Raw genomic sequence first — 23,293 nt, forward strand, 5'->3', positions numbered from 1 at the left:
TATATCACACTTCTGGGAGAGTGGAGACTCCACTCCCAGGTGAGCCAGCTGATTTGGCATTGCTTTGGAGCCACTCAGGTAGACCTGTTTGCCTCTCCGGACACATACCACTACCATTTATTTTACTAACTGACGAGACCCTCGGCACAGATGCACTGGCACACACTGTGGTTTGTTTATTATGCGTGCAGGACAACCACCCATAAAAAACATTTCAATAATCGAGCCTTGAGGTCATGAACACATGAACTAACTGTTCCACATTTTTCATTGAAAGCATTTCGTGATTTAGATATATTCTAAAAAAAAATTAAGAATGCGGTTATATAGATGCAAGAAACGTGGCTTTCCAATGAAAGATTTGTATCAAAGAGCACACCCAGGTTCCTAACAGAGCAGCAATCAATTGTTAGGGTATTCTAGGTATGTGCAGAGGTTTTTTTTGTCCAATCATTAGAAACTCTGAGGAAATTACTAGTCATCCAAATTTTGCTAATGAAAAAATGAAAACTAATCCCATGATTCCTATTGATATATACCAAGGGTAGCATGTACAGAGTGAACAGCAAGGGTCCTAGTAATGAGCCTTGTGGTACTCTATACTGTGATCCATAAGACATTTCTTCATTTACTTCTACAAACTGATAATGGTCAGATAAGTATGATTTAAACCATGCTAATGCAATTCCACTAATGTAACACCATTTTTGAGTCTCTTAAGAGAGTGCTCCTGACTGTGCTCAGTTCCATTACAAGGGCCGAGGCCCTGCAAACAATTTTTATCAACAAAATGTGCCTGGAGTTCTGGTCAGCCTACTCTCACGTTATCCTAAGTCCCCACCACTCTTTTCAGGAACCAGGTGGTGAACTTCCCAGAGGAGACAGACCCAGCCCTAGCATCTATGTGCCCTGTGTGCGTTCTACATCTCTATGTAGACCGTACACATTGTTTCTGGACCTCAGATCAGCTCTTTGTTATGGAGTCCAGCAGAAGTGAAAGGCTGTCTCTAAGCAAAGATTGGCGCACTGGATAGTGGATACTATTTTCTTGGCATATCAGTCCCAAGGCAAGCAGTGCCCCCTTTGGGTGAGAGCTTACTCAACTCTGAGTGTTACCTCCTCCTGGGCGCATAAAGACGTTAATCCCATCGCCAAAATCCCTGTGCTCACCACTAAGCATCGGGAACTGCTTGTTTCTTCAGTGCGTTAATCCCATCGTCAAAATCCCTGTGCTCACCACTAAGCATCGGGAACTGCTAGTTTCTTCAGTGAAAACGATTTGAGTTTCTCTCTGAACCCTTCCAATACACCCGCAGCACAGGGTGTGGTTTGCGATGCATATCTCACTCGCCAATGTCCATTGGCTCTTTCTGTTAACACTCGAAGATGCTTTTTAGGCTTTTAGGCGAGATCCCAATTTGTCAGTCACTGACGTGATGTCTCCGTTCCCCCCTTCAGGGAAACAATATTTTTACAAATAAACTGTACTTAATATTGTTTCTTTTATATAAAATATATATTTTACTAAATATGTTTTACTATAAAATTACTATAAAATCAAAGCCATAATATCTAACCAAGTTGTGTTCCAAAAATTGAAGTTCCATGAGATTTTGTTTAGCCAAAAATAGCCATCGGGTGACATTCATTCCATTGAATGTAATTGTATGCATACTGTTGTAACAAATTAATACATTTCTGTCCAAATATCACTTCTGTCAAAAAATATGGAATCTTAAAACTCAAGATGAATATCCTGGTATTAGGTAATTTAGGATAAAATGATACCTCATTTATGATAACTACTAAATAGGTGATGTAATAAAAAAACACGTAATTTCAAAAGCAGCTGAACGTAGCGTTGTCATGCTTGGTACAACATCTTTAAATGTCACCATATTCTAGCCAGTGTCATGATATAATCCACATTTGACCCAAAATCGAGTTTAAACGGACATACGGTGGTCGATACGCGTTCTTCCGATCATTAATTAGAATTACCAAATCGCATTTCATATTGACAGATTAATAGGCTACCCTCAGTTTATTAAATAGCCTACGTCTCAGTTTATCAAATATGGTCAGTTTATTAAATATCTCTTGCAAACTATGAAGAGACAATGAATCAATACACTGACATGGTGATGCTAGACTGATACTTTGTTTACACAATCCTAACCGTAATTTCATAACTGTCAATCCTTTCCACTATGTCTGGCATCAGGGGTGAACGTTTACCTCGATAAAGTTAGGCCTACTGTAAAGGAAAGTCTTGAGAACTGTTGTCAAAAACAAAAGTTTGATGGTACTTCACCTCACAGTGTTATTCGGCAATCTAATTCTGAGCTTTCAGAGACGCTTAAGATGAAACTTCACGAGACTGGCGAGATGCCTCCACAGGGCGGGGAGATACGCTGCGTGATTGACAGCTTTGACAGCAAATGGATATATACTTGTAATTCAGATGACATGTTTCACAGCTTTTCATTGGTCATTTAGATAACGTGAAGCATGCTGTATACGGAAATGAACCTGGATTTTCTATCCGTCGAAAAATCTCAAAATCGGCAAAATGGACATATGCGGTTCCCTTTCGAAGGGAACTCAACAATACGTCGAATGACGCAATGGGGAACGCCTCAGGCGTGACAGGTGTCTGAAATCAAATATCAACTCACAGTAATCAGGTTGACCGGCGACAGCCCGTGCATCATCAGCTTGAGTGATGAGCGCGTCAATCTGGATGTATAAGAAGGGCGCCTTGAAACCGTGACAACATCTTTTCGTCTTCAGGGACTGTTTGTCTGTGTGATAGTATCAACGATGAAGCGCGCAGAGACGTGGAGAAACACTTTGCGCGAGTGTGCCGACTTGTGTCCAGATATTTGACACTGGAGGATTCACACGATCTGTGCGTGTTCTGCCTGAGAGAAGAGCATTCGCGGGAAGCTCTCGAGGGAGTTTTTTGCGCGAACTGAGAGTTTTCCTTTCAGAACTCTCTGCTCTCGTGTGACCCACTTCTCGAGGGAAGTGGGCGCGGCATCTGAACCCCGCGGTTCCGGTTCCCGCTCGGGCTGAGGCTCAGTGGCGGTTGAGCTCGTGGAGCTTTCAGATGGAGCTGGCAGATTATCGGGAGAGGGGCGTTAACCTCGTGGATGATCTACCAGCTGACGAGGGTGAGTTACAGATTAACGTTGAACATCTAAGAAGAGAGAAAATGAGCGCTCTCTCTCTTTGGTGAATCTGTAACTGTTCTCTTCGGGCAGGGCAGGAGTTGGCTGTAATATATATATATATATATATATATATATATACTGTATATAGAAAAAGATGTCAGTTTGGTTGAGACCGAACCATTTCAGCCCTCCTGCCCAGTGTACGCTGAGCTGGTTGACATTATGGGGCGCGCCACAGACAGATTGCAGTTGCAGTGGAGGCGCGTCTGGGAGGAACCCGCTCATGGTATTTTGGATGGCTGGTTCCTCCCCACCCATAAGCCACCAGCCCGGATGAGCCTTCCATTCCTTTCTGATCTCCACGCTGGGATTGCGAGGGTATGGAAGAATCCGTTCTCCTCACGTCTCTGTCTGCATCAGCGGGCTAGTTTCGCTGCTGTGGAGGGAGCCGTGGAGCACGGATATGTGACGATGCCGCCAGTGGACGAGACGTTGGCTAACTATCTCGTCTCTGGTCGGTCCTCTTCACTAAGAGCTCTGACCCTGTCATCCAAGCTGCTCAAGACATCTTCATGCTTGAATGACAGAGCGTACACGGCAGCACGCCCTTGTGGTCCTCAGGCCTACCAGACTGATCTGCTGCGGGACTCCGGGCCACCAAGCAATCTGCTGTTCCGTCAGTGCTATGGTGGCCACGGAGAGACATCCGTGGGAGCTCCCACATACTGTGGTTGCCGGGTTACAGGCCTCACCAGGCCTTCCTGGTTATGAGCTCCCACTGATTGTGGTCGCCAGGTTACAGGCCTCACCAGTCCTTCCTGGTTATGAGCTCCCACATGCTGTGGTCACTGGGTTACAGGCTTCACCAGGCCTTCCTGGTTATGAGCTCCCACATACTGTGGTCGCCAGGTTAAAGGCCTCACCAGGCCTTCCTGGTTATGAGCTCCCACACATTGTGGTCGCCAGGTTACAGGCCTCACCAGGCCTTCCTGGTTATGAGCTCCCATATACTGTGGTCGCCAGGTTACAAGCCTCACTAGGCCTTCCTTGTTATGAGCTCCCACATACTGTGGTCGCCAGGTTACAGGCCTCACCAGGCCTTCCTGGTTATGAGCTCCCACATACTGTGGTCGCCAGGTCACAGGCCTCACCAGGCCTTCCTGGTTATGAGCTCCCATATACTGTGGTCGCCAGGTTACAAGCCTCACTAGGCCTTCCTGGTTATGAGCTCCCACATACTGTGGTCGCCAGGTCACAGGCCTCACCAGGCCTTCCTGGTTATGAGCTCCCATATACTGTGGTCGCCAGGTCACAGGCCTCACCAGGCCTTCCTGGTTATGAGCTCCCACATACTGTGGTCGCCAGGTCACAGGCCTCACCAGGCCTTCCTGGTTATGAGCTCCCATATACTGTGGTCGCCAGGTTACAAGCCTCACTAGCCCTTCCTGGTTATGAGCTCCCACATACTGTGGTCGCCAGGTTACAGGCCTCAACAGGCCTTCCTGGTTATGAGCTCCCACATACTGTGGTCGCCAGGTTACAGGCCTCACCAGGCCTTCCTGGTTATGAGCTCCCACTTATTGTGGTCGCCAGGTTACAGGCCTCACCAGGCCTTCCTGGTTATGAGCTCCCACATGCTGTGGTCGCCAGGTTACAGGCTTCACCAGGCCTTCCTGGTTATGAGCTCCCACATACTGTGGTCACCAGGATACGAGCTCTCACATACTGTGGTCGCCAGGTTAAAGGCCTCACCAGGCCTTCCTGGTTATGAGCTCCCACACATTGTGGTCGCCAGGTTACAGGCCTCACCAGGCCTTCCTGGTAATGAGCTCCCACATACTGTGGTCGCCAGGTTACAGGCCTCACCAGGCCTTCCTGGTTATGAGCTCCCACACACTGTGGTCGCTTGTTGTGGCTGCCACTTGTCAGATAACTTCCCACTTGTTGTGGCTGCCAGATAACAGGCCTCAAGTTCGGCCTTCCTGAATTCAGAGTGAAGTACACTAACCCCTACTTCACCTATTATTGTGGTAAATCACATGACGGGATGTCTTGTGTACTTTCTAAAATCCATTTTGTATGGTAAGGGTCACGCGTGGTATGCTTCGGTCCCTTCTTATGTGGCTCAGACCCCGGTCTTCCCTTGGGTCCCACTTTAAGTGGCGTCCTGTCACTGGCTACAGGGACGCCCTTCTCTGGCTAACTTCTGGAAGAAGTAGCTTCCACTTGGTGGAGTAAGCTCCCACAGGTTGTGGTCACCAGGCTGGGTCTCACTGACCTTCCTGAGTACGAGCTCCCACCCAATGTGGTCGCCAGGTTACAGGCCTTACCAGGCCTTCCTGGTCATGAGCTCCCACACACTGTGGTCGCCAGATTACAGGCCTCAACAGGCCTTCCTGGTTATGAGCTCCCACATATTGTGGTTGCTGGGTTACAGGCCTCACCAGGCCTTCCTGAATTCAGAGTGAAGTACACAAACCCATACTTCACCTATTATTGTGGTAAGTCACCCGACGAGATGTCTTGTGCACTTTTTAAAATCCATGTCTTATGGTGAGGGTCACGCGCAGTATGCTTCGGTCCCTTCTTATGTGGTTCAGACTCCGGTTCTTCACTTTGGGTCCCACTCTAGATGTGTCTTTGTCGCAATACATTACGACAGGCACTTCCCTTGTTCGAGCTATCTCCCACAACTGGTGGTTTTAGGTCTCATTAGACCTTTTTCGAAGGTAGCCCCACATTGTGGGTCTGTCAGGTTCTAGCCTCTGGCTTTCCTGAAGGATGAGCTTCCACATACTGTGGTCGTTGGGTTTCAGGCCGCACAACGTACGGCCTTCCTGACATGAGCCCTCATGTATCGGAGCTCCCCACACATGGGGTCATCGGGTCTTAGGTCTCTTTGACCTTCCTGATTTTGATCCCTCTCTTACTTCCTCAGTGCTCAAAAGCGAGCACTGGGTGGAAACTCGTGGATTGAGTGTACGATTCCCATTGTTTTGAGGTTGAGTCACACTCTCTGGAGGATCCCGTCTCTGTGATCCGAAACTCGATGGTTTCTGCCAGCTTCGCGGGCCTTCAGTTTTTGGATGCCTTTTCTAGGCAATTTCCAGAGGCTCTGTCTTGGACGGACAGGCTATGGCCAGACTGTGTGTCTTAGTACAGATCACCAGGCCAGCCTGGGGGCATTTCAGGAGGAGTGTTCTCCTGAATAGTGACTGGCTGGGGGTCCCTTTGGCCCCCTAGCCACACTCCCTAGAAGGGACCCCTTCTATTTTGAAGTTGTGGTCCTAAAGCCTTTGAGCTGGCCCTGATTTACCCACGTTATTACGTTCTGGTTTTTCTTGGTTCATTAGCTTGGGCTATGACCGGTAGGGAGTGCTGTCACTGACAGCCCGATGTAACATAGGGTGAGTGGTTTCAGTGTTCCTTGGAATTACTGGTTCTGACAGTTGTCACTGCCTTTAGGCATGCACTCCCCTCAGCATGGCGGAGTGGGTATTTCGTTCCCCATTGCGTCATTCGACGTATTGTTGAGTTCCCTTCGAAAGGGAACGTCTCAGGTTACGACTGTAACCTATGTTCCCTGAGAACAGGGAACGAGACAATACGTCTCGTTGCCATGCCTCGGGGCCTGCCTGCAACAAGGCGCCCTTCTTATACATCCAGATTGACGCGCTCATCACTCAAGCTGATGATGCACGGGCTGTCGCCGGTCAACCTGATTACTGTGAGTTGATATTTGATTTCAGACACCTGTCACGCCTGAGGCGTTCCCCATTGCGTCATTCGACGTATTGTCTCGTTCCCTGTTCTCAGGGAACATAGGTTACAGTCGTAACCTGAGACGTTTTCATCGGACAGCGACGATATATATATATATATATATATATATATATATATATAAATAATAAATTTTAGAGGATAATATTATTTGATACATTTTTATTGACAAATATTGTTTATTATGAATTTTCAGCATGAAAATCAAAGTTTCGTTTATTAAAAGTGTTTGCGTCGAGTCTGAAGTATAAAATCATTGGCCCCTTTTAAAATCACAAGCCCCTTTTCCACCAAAGCATTTTGAGAGCCGGTTCGGAGCCGGTGCCTGCGTGCGAACCAGTTCTTTGTGTTTCGACAGCCAAAGAACCGGTTCTCGGCCAGGAGAACTGGTTTCAAAGCGGCACCAACTCTTTGCTGGACTAGAACCGTTCTTTTACCACGTCATGCTTGTGTCGGGGGCTGGGGGGGGGGGGGGTTAGATTTGTTCTAAACATCTTTTCTGACCATAATAAAGGATTGCAAACCCAGGAGAAACATTTGCAGAAACACGATGGAGTCCGCCTTTGTAATTGTTATGCTTGAAGTTAACGCAAGCGTTTCTATTTTTGTATTTTTTTTATTGAAGACATTATAAGCAAAGAAGAAAACAGTCACAATATAGAACAAATAAATGGAAAGAAAAAAAGACACAAGACAGGGGTACATAACTTATCAGAAAAGATTACATATCAAACGAAAAGATTAAAAGACTTACATATTTCAATTGTTTTTAAACCCTTCTTGGTACGTGAGTTAGAGATAATCCCAAAGTAATGTTGTACTTGCAAGCGTTTCTAGCTAAGACGTATGGCGACGTACACAGTGGCGTAACGACGTCGTTCCCTGGGCGCTCTAGTCAGTGGAAAAATAGGTTCTGAAGCGGTTTGCAAGTTAAACCAACTCCGAACCAACTTTGAACCAGCACCAGATCCGAACCAGTTCTTTGTTTTGGTGGAAAAGGGGTAATAGTGTCATGGGTGCTTGCAAGAAGGCAGATGAAGATGATGAATAAAGTTCCAATATTACGTTTAAACACAAAAGACAGGCTGGGCAACACACACTAAAGGTAACGTAGACCGACCAGAGATGTTAATGTGAATGTGAGGGATTAACTTAAAAAGCAAACACAAACAAGGATTATTAATAAAACACGGATGAGCTCATAATGACAAATGACAACAATCTGAAAGTCAATGAAAACAAAATTAAACTGAAAAAAAAATGGTGACACATAGTATATCAAAATCCTTTATGAAAAGAGAAAAATCCTGCCTTCAATAAGGAATATCCTTTACTCTCCTAAAAGTTGACAAATTTAATGAATTAATTTTGATATTTTAAGCAATATTATAATAACATAAATCATTCTCCTCTCTCAGGCAGAGATCATGAGTTTACAGCAGCTGTTAAGCTGTAAGAACTCTGAAATAGAGAATTTACAGGCTCAGCTGCTCTCCAGTACTCCAGGGTCTGTGGACAGTGCAGATAGAGGTATTGCTTTCTCCCCTCAGATCTCACTATACACCTGTCCTGATGCAGCAAGACTGATGTTTAGGGCAATTTAGCTGAAAAGCAGCATTTATAAAAGAGTAAACACATAATCCAGATGACCCACTGCTTCTGCCGAGTGTGAGCCTGATGTTGTAGGCCACATGACAATGACAGATGTAGTATGTACACATTTACACTTTATAGAACAAACTTTGGTCACACTTTACAGTATATTATGTGTCTTTTTAAGTACTATGTAATTGTATTCAAAAAATAAATAAAATGTACTTATTGCAGTTTTGCTGTATTTTAAACACCTTTGCTGCAATTAAGGTAGGAAAGGGGTAAGGTTAGGGACATGTTTAGTGGTAGGTTTAAGGGTGGGTTCGGATGTAAGGGAATAGTCAACAGTGTAATTATAGATGTAATTAATTACATATATTTTATAAATATCTGAATGCAATTGCATGAGTACCATAGCTAACACTTTTGCAGTGTCCTTGTTACATATGTTACATGTACTTACATTACATGTAACTAATCCTCAACCAAACCCTAATCCTACCCTAACCCTATAGTAAGTTAAAGCTGCAGTCCGTAATTTTCCTCTTCGTCGCCACATTTGTTTGGAATCTGCAATTTCAATTATTCGCGGAATTATCAACTTTACGTGGGTTGTGCCTCGGCACGGCACAGCACGGGTGAATCCAATATTTTGAACAGAATGTGTAGCTGTCAGTCACCACACCGGTGTGGAGATTGTCATTCGGAATCATAAATTGTACTTTTTAGTACAATCATCTGAACAACTTTGAACTTTTGCATTTTACAACAGGTAAATCTCCAGTTGTCACTGGTGATTGTTGTTTGAACCTTTCTGGATAAGTTTAATTATATCAAGTGCTGTGAGAAAAGGCTATAAATCTCCATCTCCTGCACCCTCACACTCATAGCCTACTAGCCGAGACTCCTTCTTCATGTGTACAGATGTGACCGAATGATGGAAAGACATGCTTGAATTTCCCACAGAAATCCACCAGTACCACTGGAATTAAAAACATTATTACCAGCTTGCCGTTTTGAATCGGGCTAAGGCAAGCAGATAATTTTGAACACTGGATGGTTATGTACTTGGTCAAAAATGTATTTTGGATCATTTTTAACCCCAAAAAAAGTTATGGAATGCAGCTTTAACTAATAGTACTCAATTCATAAATAATTACACTGTAACAATGACACCTTAAAATAAAGTGTAACCGTACAATATAAAACATGAATTAATCGAATGATTAATTTAAATGTTAGTAGATAGTAATTGCAAGGCACCTAATATAAAGTGGCCCCCAAAACTTTATGTATGGTCAGGAAGTAAGGTCTTCAGCAAATGCGGTACATACCCTGAAAGTACACAATTTTGGGGACAGCTCATTATTCTTTCAATTCCATTTGGTGCCATTATAGTGGCACATAAATTACTTTAGATTTTGACCTTAAAAAATACCTTTCAGTCAATAACTAATAATAACAGCATGTTTTAATAATTGTCATTTGTCTTTGCTGTGTTTTCGTAGCTAAAAATGTTTTTTTTTCTTTTCTTTCCACCATTTGCTCACCATAAGAGGAGATATACAGAAGGAGACTCACTACCAAACGTAAGCTTGCTTTCTATTCTTGCTCACACAAAATGCTAGAAAGATACACTGAACAAAATGATGAATGCAAAACTTTTGTTTTTGCCCCCATTTTTCATGAGCTGAACTCAAAGATCTAAGACTTTTTCTATGTACACAAAAGGCCCATTTCACTCAAATTGTGACCAGTCTATGACCCCGTTTACACCTGGTATTAAAATGCGATCTGTATCCAGATAAGTTATCCGGATAATAAGTACTGATTCCATTTACACCTGGCCACATAAATGTGTTTTTGCAAAACGGATATAAATCCGATCTTCACCTCCTGCGTTATATGCAGATTTATTGGATTGCACGCCACCAAAAGCAACAGATCTGAGCGGCATTTTATTGATCATCAGCTAATTTCCAAATCAGAGACATCAATAAGAGAGAGTGGCAACAGGCCTGGTAAGATAATTTCGTTTCTTTACTTGAAGATGTGTTAACTGCGTCTGTGACTTACTTTCACTTTTATTTGCGATGTTTGCACGTTGAATAGACGCTCAGCTGCTCATCTGCGGTGATGCGTGTCACGTGTCGCATCTGACTAGGCTATAACATGACATATAGCCTATATAACACGCTCTCACTCGTTTATTTTTTAGCATTTTTGGGAGGAGTAAAATATACATATGTGGTTTCAACAACCAGATTGCGTTTACACCTAGTAAAGATCCGGACACAATGCGAGCCAGACTACCTCCAGATGTGGTCAGGCAGATCCAATCACGATCCGATCACAACGCGTTTACACCTTGCATTAACATGCGTTTTTTATTATCCGGATAACTTATCTGGATACAGATCGCATTTTAATACCAGGTGTAAACGGGGTCTATGGTACACCTGTGCAATAATCATGCTGTCTAATCAGAATCTTGATATGCCACACCTGTGAGGTGGATGGATTATCTCCGTGAAAGAGAAGTTCTCACTTTGCACAATTCACTCTGCGATTTACATCAGATTTTGAGCCGAATTCAGACTCGTGCAACTCTTTTTCGGGTCGGGCGATTTTCAGCTTTGTATGGGCTGAAATAAACCGGCCTTTCAGTTTGGCAAACGCAGCCTCAGCGTCTGACCACCTGAACGTAGTTCTGGGGGAGGTCAAAGCCGTCAGATGTGAGGCTAGTTGGCTGAAGTTGCGAATAAACCGCCGGTAAAAACTGGCAAACCTCAGTAGGGCCTTAATGGAATCTGGACTTGGCCAATCCACCACAGCCTTAACCTTCTCAGGATCCTTACATATTCCCTCAGTCGACACAATGGATCCTAGAAAAGGAACAGACTGTGCATGAAAATCTCATTTCTCCTCCTTGACAAAAAGCCCATTCTCAAGCAACCTCTGAAGCACTCGCCGGACGTGCTGCACATGTTACTGGAGAGAACACGAAAAAATCTAAATGTCATCCAGGTATACATTTATGAACTGATCGACTATATCTTGCAGCACGTCGTTGACAAGTGCCTGGAAAACGGCTGGAAAGTTGGACAAACCGGAAGGCATGACCAAGTATTCAAAATGCCCCCTTAAAAGCAGTTTTCCATTCATCCCCCTCCCTGATTAACTGTCACGTCCTGCTAGCGGGACGACTGGCGCTCTTTTTTTATTGCCTTTTTTTCATATTACATATTTTAGTAATCATCATAGATTAGGTATCATTCGAAAGCATACCAACTCAAAATTCATCATGTGAAAATGGACGATTGAGAGGCAAACAAGGTCTTTTAAGCGAGCAGCTTCAGACTCTGTGGTTCTCTTGTGCTCCGCATCACACCACACGATAACGCTGTATAAAAATAAATAAATAAAAACTTGCATGCCATTGTAGTTTACACAGGACTGGACCTTTATTCTGTTATGTGGTTTATTTTGATAGGAGAAACTGTATTTGTAGTGTTAAGAGAAGGATAACTAAATGGCTGTTTTTTTTTGCACCTCCTCTCCACGCGTTCTTAAGAGAAAGACACGTCTTTTCAGCTTGCCACTATAATTCGCTATTTTCTGCACTAAACTAGTGAATTTTCTCCACGATATATTAAGTGATGATGAACAAGATGTTATAGAATAATAATTTATTGAAAACCCAAATTTGACAATAAACTGACATTCAATCTATTTTTAGACTTTACTGAAAATGTACAAGCGCGACATCCGACAGGTTTTCCCATAAACAGTCATAAACATTTATTGCTCAACTTTTTTACAGCTTTCCTTGGAAAAGTTTAAGACCATTGTTATTTCTGTTTTCCGTATCTGTAAACTTTAATTATTTTCAGATCATCTTGCATATATTACACATATAGCAATGTGAAGGACTGTACCATATTTCACTGTTATTGCATTGTATTAAAATGTTGGTCTCTTTCATTGTTTGTCACTGTCAACAGATCAGGAGCTACAAAGGTTAAAGACAGGAATGGAGTCACTTATTACTGCCAATAATGAAAAGGTATACACAGTACAGTTGTTGTTGTTTTTTTTAATCATTTTTTTATTTTAAATTTTGTAATATTCAAAGAAAAAAAACTCAAAAAAACTTAAATAATAAAATAAAAAATAAATTATAAAATATGAAACATTTAAATGCTAAAGTCCATAACTGTTATGGCCACTAACAGAAATTCCAAAATATAGTTCACTTTGTTAAGAAACTTTCCTCATCATCTCACCATGTTCACATGGTGAACAAGACTCAGTTTAAGCACACTGGGTCCTTTGTTCGTCACACTGCCCTGTGTTTATGGACTTATGTGTGTAGAATGTCTGTGAAACTGAAGCCAGAACCAGTTCCCCCAGATGTACCAAACACTTACAGACTTAAAGGATACCTGTGCAGAAACTGCCATGAGTGTCATTTGAACCTAAAATGTATTAATTAATTTCCTGCTCATCACAAGCTTTATACCCTCAATAATGTGATGGTTAGAAGTAATGTATTTTTTTAATTATTATTTACTAAATATTTTTTATGTGTTATTAATATATTGTTCAAATTTGTTTCAGGATCGTCGAATAGAAGAGCTCTCTCTCCTCCTCAGCCAGTTTAGAGAGATGAATGAAATCATTACTTTAGTTCAAGGTACATTCTTCAAACATGCTCTGCCTTGTTTTATGAGACAGTTAGAGGTCATACTCACCAAAATCATTTTGAGATTGATTTGCCAGAAAATAAGACAAAGTAATATAATATAGAGTTTTAACAGAGTTTTACTAATTAGCTAAATTGTCTGTCAAAGTCAAGTGACATTTTGCTGACAAGGTTTGAAAAAATCATTAAATGAAGAATGATTTGTTTTGTAAGATGGACATGGCAATGCGATTAAAGTGTATCATACACATAGTGAGTCATGATAACATCAGAAGTTGAACTAACTAATGACATATAACTGATACCTTCCATAGGCCCTGGAGACAAATCAGTACAGAACAGCAGCAAAGATGAAAAGCAGAATGGGACTGTAAAGATGAAGCCTTTAACACATACAGCTCACACTGAGGTGTGTGTGTGTGTGTCGGAAGGGGGGGGGGGGGGGGGGGGTATTGGTGGCTGTTGACTCTGTGATGCATCACTTCCTGAACAGTTTCTGATTTTTTTTTTCTTTGCCTCTGGTAAAGTTGACCTTCAGTAGCTCATCTCCTCTACTGCTGTCTTCATTTTCACCTCAGAAAGACGCAAACTCCAGGTAAATGAGTCCAAATATTCTCATTTCAAACAGAAAAAAAAAATGACATGTCACATATAAATAATGTTGCTTTCACATAGGTCCATCAGTATGGAGGACTTTAAAGACAGCTCAGCACAAAAGGTTTACCCAAATAATTACTTTAAATTGCTTACAGTTGTTTAGCTGTTGACACAGATTTATTTGTGTGTTTGTGTGTGGTGTTGGCATGCCAACGTTTCCAATGATTCACTCTATTTTTTAGGCTGTGGATGGGACACTGGTAGTGCCCGTTTTATCAGAGGAGGTAGAGTTAATAATCTGTTCTCTTTAAATATCAGCATTATACCACTGCCAATGTAACATGGGCATAATTTTAGTTATACAGTCTTAATTCATTTATATAATAAAACATAAACTAATTAAGACAGTATAACTGAAATATGGCAATTTTACATTGGATGTGGTATAATGCTTATTTCATGAAATGGCTTCTGAAGATGAATTAAACCTGCCTGCAGCAGACAGTATTAACATTCCCTTTACTTCTTAACCATTTTGTAGATTCGACCAGCAGATAAAATACATCAGACACTTCCAGCAATTTTGAGTCACCCAGAGAATAGAGACAGTGAGACGAGTGACACATCCGACCAGAGGACTCCAGAAAACAAAAATGAAGACATCAACCTTAGTATGAGACACTTTCAAATTACTGCTAATGTGAAAAAAAGTACCTGTTAATGATTTTATGCCTAGGGGGATTTATCATGCAATAACTTAGTACTTTCCTGTTGAAGATTAAGCTTGAGAATTGAATATCAGCATATGTTGTCATATATATATATATATATATATATATATATATATATATATATATATATGATAGTTAATATGTAAGCTTACGCAATACATGTATTGCAGCTTGTTCTGGCAATAACTGACTTCAAAAAGTCCATATGATTGACATGTGAAGTGACCAACAGATATACACAGTATATTATGATATACAAAATATATACGTACATACACAAGCCTTAATATTCACAACTGAAGTAGACTGAAGAAGACTCTATTTCTATTTCCAGTGTTATATTTCTATATATTATTGGAAGCAGGTTCTCAATTCCCGGTCCTGCTTTTTTTGTGTGTATGTGTGTGTTTGATCATGTCTTGACACCCATTTTAGCTATAGCTGCCCTATTGTTTTTGGTTAAGAACTTTTTTGTGACTCAAATGTACTATATATTTCTAGCCTATTCTCCACCCCTATTCTGGAGCAAAACCACTTCTACCATCTTTAAAACCCTATGCCTTTGATGGCCTGTAATGAAAGGGTCTCTACCAGGGGCCAGAGCAACTATCATATGGGCCCCACCTGTTTAGGACCCACCCTGCGACTGAAGCTTGGCTGAAGGCAAATCACTGCCAGATGCCCAAACATGTTTTGACAGGCAGGAAGAGTGGAAACTGGCCTATGCAAACCTGCTCAGTTAGTCTCTCCTGCTCCATTAGCACAGCTGCTTTCATTTCATTTATACAAATCTCTAACAATGAAATAATAGCACTGAACACACACACACACACACACACAAAATAAAATAAATCAAACATCAGTCAGAGAGTACTTTGTTAGTAAATGTGTAATTTACACAAAATCAAAGCTAACTAAAACACTGTAATAAAGCTAATTCCACAATGAAGAGAGATCACTCCATCTCTGTTTCTCCCTTTCGCTCACTGTTTTGACATTTTAAAAGCACACTTTGACTCTAGCTGTGGACCATGCCTGTAGTAAAAAAAAAAAAAAAAAAAATCTTGACTATGATGTTCTTTAGATGAAAGCCTGGCAGGCAGTACTTCAAATAAACATTTAAAATCAGTGGCGTGGGCAGAAATTGTATTTTGGGCGGGCCAGTGAAAATGTGAGTGGGCCTATAGTTTTTCTAGAAAAAAAAAGACTTAAAAAAGAATTAAACCTTAGAGAGTAGACAAACTAATAGATAAACTGCAAAAATGGTTACACCTTTAGTTCGCAATTTTCTGCAAATCATCAGCCAACAGAGCTCAATATAAGTTGGGCAAACCAGTTTAGACAGTAATCTGTCTTTTATTTTATTCCGGCTAGTCAAAAAAAAAAGTGTAAAGACAGTTCACCCAAAAATAAAGTAAGCTAAAATAATAATATCGCAGTTAGATTGGCAGGTAAACTCGCATCAGGCTGACCGGGAGAAAGGGAACAAGAAGCGTCCGCCACCAGCACCGGAACCCCAAGCAACTATAGCAACCAATAACCTTCCGGGGGGAGGCTCTCTTGCTTCAACAGTTCCATTTTATTTGAAAAACAAATTAAACACACAGCAGTCAACAGTAAATCAGGTTTATATTAATATATTTTCTTAAATACATTTGAATATTAAAAATAAACTAAAAATGTATTTTTATCAAACTTGCCTGGGTGGGTCAGTGAGTAATGTGGGTGGGCCAGTGCCGCAAATATGTTATGTAAAATATTACATAATTACACTGTTCCAAAAGAAAAACAATATCACTAAAACATCACAGCCTGGTTTCACAGACAGGGCTTAATTAAGCCAGGATTAGGCCTATTTAGGATATTTAAATACCTTTTATAAATATGCCTTTAAAAATTACTGCTGGTGAGCATTGGTTCAAAACAATGACAATGATATACTTTTAAGTCACCCTGTAGTCAATCATTATATCTATTAAAACTAATCCTTGAATACATCTTTATATATTTTCCAGTGAAAAAATGTTTTTTTTTTCTTTTCTCCCCCCCCCCCAAAAAAATTCCGTTTTATTTTTCCAAAAATTCAATTTTTTCTGTTTTTATTTTTGCGAATTCTTTTTTTTTACCCTTGACTGTTATTTTAGTCGTAAAAAGAGTTATCTTTTAAATTTAATGATTAAAATGTATACAAATAAAATAGGAAGGACCTTAAATTTATTGAGGTAACAGAAATTTACCCAGTAGCCTTTTCAGGACAAATACTGCATGATGCAACATAACACTGCACTCTTCAAGTAACAACAAAATATGGTTATGAGCTTTAAACTGTCCAGTGAAGTAAACTATATTAGTTTATATAAATTTAAATAAAGTCACACTCTGTCTCTCTCTCGCCCAGTGTCACTCACAGAGTTTGCTTCGCTTTTGTCCAGTCCGGCGCCTCATAGACAGACGTTGTGTGTACGTTGTGTGTGTGTGTGTGTGTAGCGGTTCTAGGCACGGGCGAACCGGGCAGTCGCCCGGGGCGGCATTTCTTCATGTCACATGGGGGGGGCGGCACAAGCAGTTAAAAAATCATCTATGCCGTGAATGTTTTCTATTTTTTTATCATTTCGATTCAATTATTGGCAATGGCGCCCTTGCTTGCTGAGAAGGTGCCATGCACAGAAGCGATGTCAAGGGGGTCTCCTGATTAGTTCACGTATCGCGTCTTTTGCACGCTCGAGGTCGTTATTTCAAATAGGCGATTAGGCGCACGGGAAGCGCGCTCATTATGCGCTCGCGGGACCCAGTCATCCGCCTTCTCATGCATCCCTGGGTGTCTCGTGGAGACAGGTAAGTGTCATGCATCACACTCAGACCCTGCTTCGGGCCGCCTCTGGGCCTTCCGAGTCGGGTCCCTGTCCTCCACTTTGCTGCCCCACCTCAGGTACGTCTGCCATCAGACTCGGTTGCGATTCAGTTCACTGGCTTACACCCTGGCTCAGTGATTTTATTCATACCTAGGTGTTGAGCTAAGATGCTCTTAAAGCTAGTGATATTTATCACACCTACTTGTTAAGCATTGCTGTCTCGTGTGTGCACATCGCATCCTACTGGCCTTTCCCTCCAGCCGATTTGAAAACCGGTTTCTATTAATCCGTATTTCATTGTAGCTTAGAGTGGTGGGTCATGGCCATCTTAGACCTGTGTCAACTGAAACAGGGCCTGCAGCATTCGACCCGAAGGACAGTACTTCAGATCTCGATCCCTCCGCTCCACAGGTCATTCTGTGTTTTTTGCGTCTAGGGTGTGAAGTATCAGTACAAGGTCCTACCCTTTGAGTGCTCCATAGCCAGTTGGGTCTTGAGGTCAACTGGGAAAGAATATGCTCGCCTATGGGCTGAGTATCTCTTTTTCAGTTTGGAGAAGGACTCGGTCCTACACATCTCTTCAAGTAAGAGTGTGTTAGGCTGGTGTTATTAGAAGTGAGAAAGGGTCCCACTGAAAGAACTTTCAGAGGCTCCTGGGTCATATGGCAGATGCAGCCTTTTGACTTCCTCCATATGAGGGCCGCTTCTGCACTAGCTTAATGATTGAGTCCATTGTGACCGTGGCAGAGCGGCATGCCCTGTGTGACAACAGATCACTCCGGCCGGCCGCAAAACCCTCAGTCTGTGGTCAGACCTTTCGTTTCTCCGGGCAACCCGCTCCTAGAACGAGGTCCACTATCACCATCTGAGGGGCCATGTACAAAGGGCATACTTTAACGGAGGCCTGGGTGACCTCTGACTTCATTGGCATCTGTGACTTGAGTCTTGCAGTTCCCCTCGCTTTGAGCCATTGTTGCTCAGCAAGCTGGTACTGGTTCAGTCGTGACCGTTGCGCTATGCTTCCCTCGCGTCTCACAACTCACCCGTCACCTCCTCCTTGGAGTCAGAAGCTTCTGAGGACGCTTCATTCCAATACTCTTCCGGCCTGCTCATTCGTGCCGCCAACATACCTCACTACAGCTTGGCCAGGGAGAGTAGTGACTCCATCCCCTGCCGGTCCAGCTGGTTAAGGACTTTTCGGGGCCGCACAGTAACATCTGTTTGCCTCTCTGGAGTCCTCCTTCTGCCGGTTGTTATTCTTTCTCAGCAGACAACCCTTAGACAGAGACTGGCTCTCAGCAGGACCCAGGGCTCCGCAGAAATGTGTTCCCCAGTGAGCCTACTAAAAAAGTGGCTGCGAGCTCATGTCCTCTTAGGTGTTATAGAGCTCCTCTATTATGAGTGTGTGCTCCGCCTGGGCATTGACAGAGTGCTTTGCTAACAGATTCTAGAGTTGGGGGCTGGGCGACACCTAGATTGAACCGCAGCTTCCGTGGAGCCCGGTTCAAGTGTTGGCTTGCTGCGGACTGCGGTTGGCTTCCTCTCCCATGGACTGGATATGTGCGCCATTCTACTCCAGTGAGTTCCCTTAAAACTGAACCCTGTTGAGTTCCTCCGCACCCCTCCAACATCGGACATGGCGGAACATCCGATGTTAGGCCTACCACTCGTAAGCAGTGTGGAAACTGTGCTAGGCTAGGGTCCATATGTTGCAAACCCTACGGTAATCCCATATGTGTATTTCCACGATACGGCTCCCTTCGGTGAGCCCGTGTCTTCCCTCCGCAGAGTCTGTCCGCCGTAACTGTCTGTTGAGTCTCCCCTCTGTCATAGGCTGGAGCCACCCCAGTGATTCCATATGTCATTGCCCGGTCTTCCTCCCAGTTCATATGTGTATTTTCTACATTACCTTCCTCCGGGTTGGATGTGGCTTCCGCAGCGTCCCTTCCTTCCAATGTACGGGGAACGCTTTCCCAGTGGTACTGTAGGAACAGCAGTGACTTGCCTGGCCTTCCCTGGCCCTTTCCTTCCCCACCTTAAAATAAGCAGGGGCATCAGGACGCTTTTTTCTAGGCATTGGAAGGTGGCAGCCTTAATGGCGTTTTCAAATGTGATCCCCATTCAGTCAACCGTCAACTACTTCCGACATTATCGACTGAATGGGAACGTCCTGGTTGCGTATGCAACCCACCGATGCAAATCATGCATGCCAATTACATTGGCTCGGTCAATAGTACTAGAAGAACATAGGCTCTCTGACGCGATCACCATTCAGTCGACCGTCGACTACGTCCTCCGTTCACTCCTCCAGGGAACGGTGGGTTGCATTTTTTTTATCATTGTGTATCAGACATTGCCACCTTGTGGAATAAAGGTGAATTGTACTTATTCAGTCATCAAAGATTGAATTATTGTTGTGCAGAAAAAGTATACTTACACTGTTTCACACGTTGGTGACCCTATACAGTTTTTACATAAAAAAATAAATTTTCTTGTTATATTGTGTACAATGAATTTATTGAGGAATACTAAGAAGGTTGATGTCTAACTTTAAAAAATGAACGAGGAGGAGGGTTGTGAATGATGTACCAGGTCACAAGACCCGAGATATGAGTTTAAGGGTTAATAGCATCCAAATAGTATTCTGTTGCTGCTTTATTGTTATTGCCACCCAGCTAATAAGTACAATTATTTTTTATATGTTTCATTTAATTTTGTCCCCCTCAGGAATTTCAGAGAAAATGAAGGACACAACCACATCTGATCTTTCTTCAGTGTGTTGTAGAGCCGACTCTGGCCAGCAGTCTCCTGTGTTACAGGAAAACATAAAAAATACTAGCATTCGCAAACTTTGGGGAAAGTAAGTTGATTATGACGAGGAGCATTTGTAGCACACAAAATATAAAGAAATCTGAGACAAAAAATCTGAAATCATCCATGCATCTGAGAATATGTATTTGTATTGAGGATGAAGAGGACAGGTGTTCTGTCAGATGACTTGGAGCCCACTCAGTTCAGGAGAGGAGGCTTCAGGGCTACAGCTGGGCCACGGCTAACACGGACCCCTGACTCTGGACACTCATCTCGGTAAAGTTCCCTTAATGAACAGGGAAGCCAGAGCTGCAATATTGGAGGGACATGGTTTCCTTTATAACAGATAAAGAACTGTTATTTCTCTCATCATGTTGTTATCTTGTCTCCATCAGTTCCCACATACCCTTCTCTAAGTGGTCGACAGAGCAGGTGTGTGGTTGGCTGGAAGACTGTGGTTTGGGTCAGTATGTCAGTTTGGCCCGTCAGTGGGTTGATAGTGGACAAACACTCCTCTCTGCCACCCCACAGGAGCTTGAAAAGGTTTATTTTGATTCTATTATTATTATTATTGTGTGTAATTTTATATTGTGGTTATTTAGCTGTTGAGATCTATGTTGGCCTGTCACTGTGGATTATATTAGTAACAGTAGTTACTAAAAAAAACAAGGTTTGTTTCTTACATGACAATACATTATATTATCAACCACAAAGATGGTGCACAAGACTCACTGAAACAATACAACAGTTAAAATGACTCTTGTGTTCTTTTTGAACAGGAGATTTGTATTAAACATCCTTTGCACAGAAAGAAGCTGCAACTCGCTATAAGAGCTTTTAGTAACAAGACAATGGAGAAATCGTCAGAACTGGATCACATCTGGGTTACACGTATGTACTAATATTAATAAATTAGCTAGATTTGTAAAAATTCTTTAAGAACATGATCAAAATGATTAAGAAATGGTAATTTCAATGGAATTTTAAACAAACAAAAAAAAAATCAATATGCTATCGGTTTGATTTTAAAACAGCTAAGGGGCGTTGTAAGGCATGGCACAACACAGAGCTTCGACCATGACTCAGCTGATCATAACCAAGGACTGGAACTATAATTTTTATAATCCAATTTAAAAGCTGCATTTTAAACTTATTTATTTATTATTCATATTTTGAATTAATTACTGTCACATTCGGTCTGTGCTTGATTTGGACTTTGAGGTCGTTTTGCAGTGGTTTGCTGAGTTTTTGTATCCTGAGAAATGTTTGAGTTTGTTTTTATCAAATAAACTTATGCTTATGATTAGATCCAGCGTTTTTCGAGTTCCATGTGTTTTCTGTATGCCAGTATAAATAAGTCCATTCTACCTATGTGTTTCCACTTCCTAATTTTCTTTAGGTTGGCTTGATGACATTGGTTTACCACAGTACAAAGACCAGTTCTACGAAAGCAAGGTAGATGGGCGCATGCTACAGTATCTCACAGTGGTAAGACCAAACGTTCCCTCTATCTCTCCGTCAAAAATGCCACGGAACTGTGCTTTTGCAAATGCATATATTTTAACTGAAACTTATGTTATTTTTTTCTCAGAATGATCTCTTGTTTTTGAAAGTCACTAGTCAACTCCACCATCTGAGCATTAAATGTGCCATCCATGTCCTCCACGTCAACAAGTTTAACCCAAACTGCTTGAGACGCAGGCCAGGGGATGAGGTAAGGCAAATCGCAGATTAAAAATGCATGCAAGCATGGATAAAGTCAAAGCTTCAAGTAATAATTTGTGCTCTAACACTAAAACATTTTTTTTTTGTATACATACAGAATAAGACATCACCCTCTGAGGTGGTGCAGTGGTCTAACCATCGAGTGATGGAGTGGTTGAGGTCAGTGGATTTGGCTGAATATGCTCCAAACCTAAGAGGCAGCGGCGTTCATGGAGGCCTAATTGTGAGTTGGCACTGGCTGCTAAAGCAGTACTGCTAACGATGCTTAAATCTGCCAGAACATGAGATAGGCCATATGTATCATATGGATAGCAGATTTTTCCCAGTAAAAAAGAGACTGATGTTTACTTTGCTCAACCATGATTGTATTAATATATATATATATATATATATATATATATATATGACAGCTCAAAATCTGCTTTAAAATACTGCAATTTGAGGGGTAGTTTTTACTGTTAGTTAGTTCAACTGTTTAGAAAATGGTTTTCCCTCAAAGATGTGTATTCAAATCTCAGGATTTTTTCCAAAAACTTATTCTAATAAGTATGAATCTAAACTCCAGGGCACAAAAACAACAAAAAACCTTTAGTCACTGTTTTGGTTTAATGACATATAAACATTGAGACATTTGAGACAAAGAACATCTGACTTTACATGAATCATTACATGTTAGAAATGACTGCTCACAGATCAGGCATTAGAATGAGTATGGTTACTTATGTTGTGGCATTACTGTTGAGTCCATTTCGTAAAAGTCTGTTTGCCTGCGCCGACATTGCGACTGATTTACCAAATAATCCACAGTGAAATGTACCTAAGACAAATACATAATGCTCAACTGAGACATTCACATTATTAAAAAAATAAATAACCCACCCCGTTCTCATCCCAAGGCGTCATCTAACTGACGCTTTTGAACATGCATCAACATCCGATGCACATGGCACCCTTTAGCGTCAATATGAGATGTGCCTCCTAGTGGTCTAACCCTAACCCAAATCTAAACCTACCAGCGTCATCTAACTGACGCTAAAGGTTGCCTTGTGCGTCAGATTTAGACGTATGGTCAAAAGCATTAGTTAGATGACGCCCTACGTTGAGCGTCATAAGTGATGCTAAAGGTTGCCATGTGCGTTGGATTTAGACGCATGGACAAAAGTGTCAGTTAGATGACACCCTAGGATGACAATGCATTGAATAACCACATTCCTAGCATTAGGATCATTTGGAAGGTAACGTTATTTTTAATCCTGTGATTCTGTATCACACTTCTCTTCTGCAGAGGCATTCTTTCAAATATCTATGACATCATATATCAGC

General features: G+C 41.9%; 1 protein-coding gene across 1 annotated transcript in view; it reads left to right on the forward strand.

Annotated features, from left to right (window-relative positions):
• ppfibp2a (PPFIA binding protein 2a) overlaps nucleotides 1–23,293 on the forward strand; it is a 40,275-nt gene that overhangs the window by 15,661 nt on the left and 1,321 nt on the right. The window contains exons 7-22 of the mRNA XM_039681627.2: nucleotides 8,375–8,486; nucleotides 10,106–10,138; nucleotides 12,554–12,615; nucleotides 13,170–13,245; nucleotides 13,569–13,663; nucleotides 13,782–13,849; nucleotides 13,930–13,972; nucleotides 14,094–14,135; nucleotides 14,393–14,522; nucleotides 20,162–20,294; nucleotides 20,402–20,521; nucleotides 20,641–20,788; nucleotides 21,025–21,136; nucleotides 21,645–21,733; nucleotides 21,837–21,959; nucleotides 22,068–22,193. Coding sequence (XP_039537561.2) covers nucleotides 8,375–8,486; nucleotides 10,106–10,138; nucleotides 12,554–12,615; nucleotides 13,170–13,245; nucleotides 13,569–13,663; nucleotides 13,782–13,849; nucleotides 13,930–13,972; nucleotides 14,094–14,135; nucleotides 14,393–14,522; nucleotides 20,162–20,294; nucleotides 20,402–20,521; nucleotides 20,641–20,788; nucleotides 21,025–21,136; nucleotides 21,645–21,733; nucleotides 21,837–21,959; nucleotides 22,068–22,193 — 1,512 coding nt within the window. The remainder of the gene's footprint in view (nucleotides 1–8,374; nucleotides 8,487–10,105; nucleotides 10,139–12,553; nucleotides 12,616–13,169; nucleotides 13,246–13,568; nucleotides 13,664–13,781; nucleotides 13,850–13,929; nucleotides 13,973–14,093; nucleotides 14,136–14,392; nucleotides 14,523–20,161; nucleotides 20,295–20,401; nucleotides 20,522–20,640; nucleotides 20,789–21,024; nucleotides 21,137–21,644; nucleotides 21,734–21,836; nucleotides 21,960–22,067; nucleotides 22,194–23,293) is intronic.

The sequence above is a fragment of the Pimephales promelas genome, chromosome 10, assembly GCF_988280905.1.
Source record: "Pimephales promelas chromosome 10, fPimPro1.hap1.1, whole genome shotgun sequence".
NCBI lineage: Eukaryota > Metazoa > Chordata > Actinopteri > Cypriniformes > Leuciscidae > Pimephales > Pimephales promelas.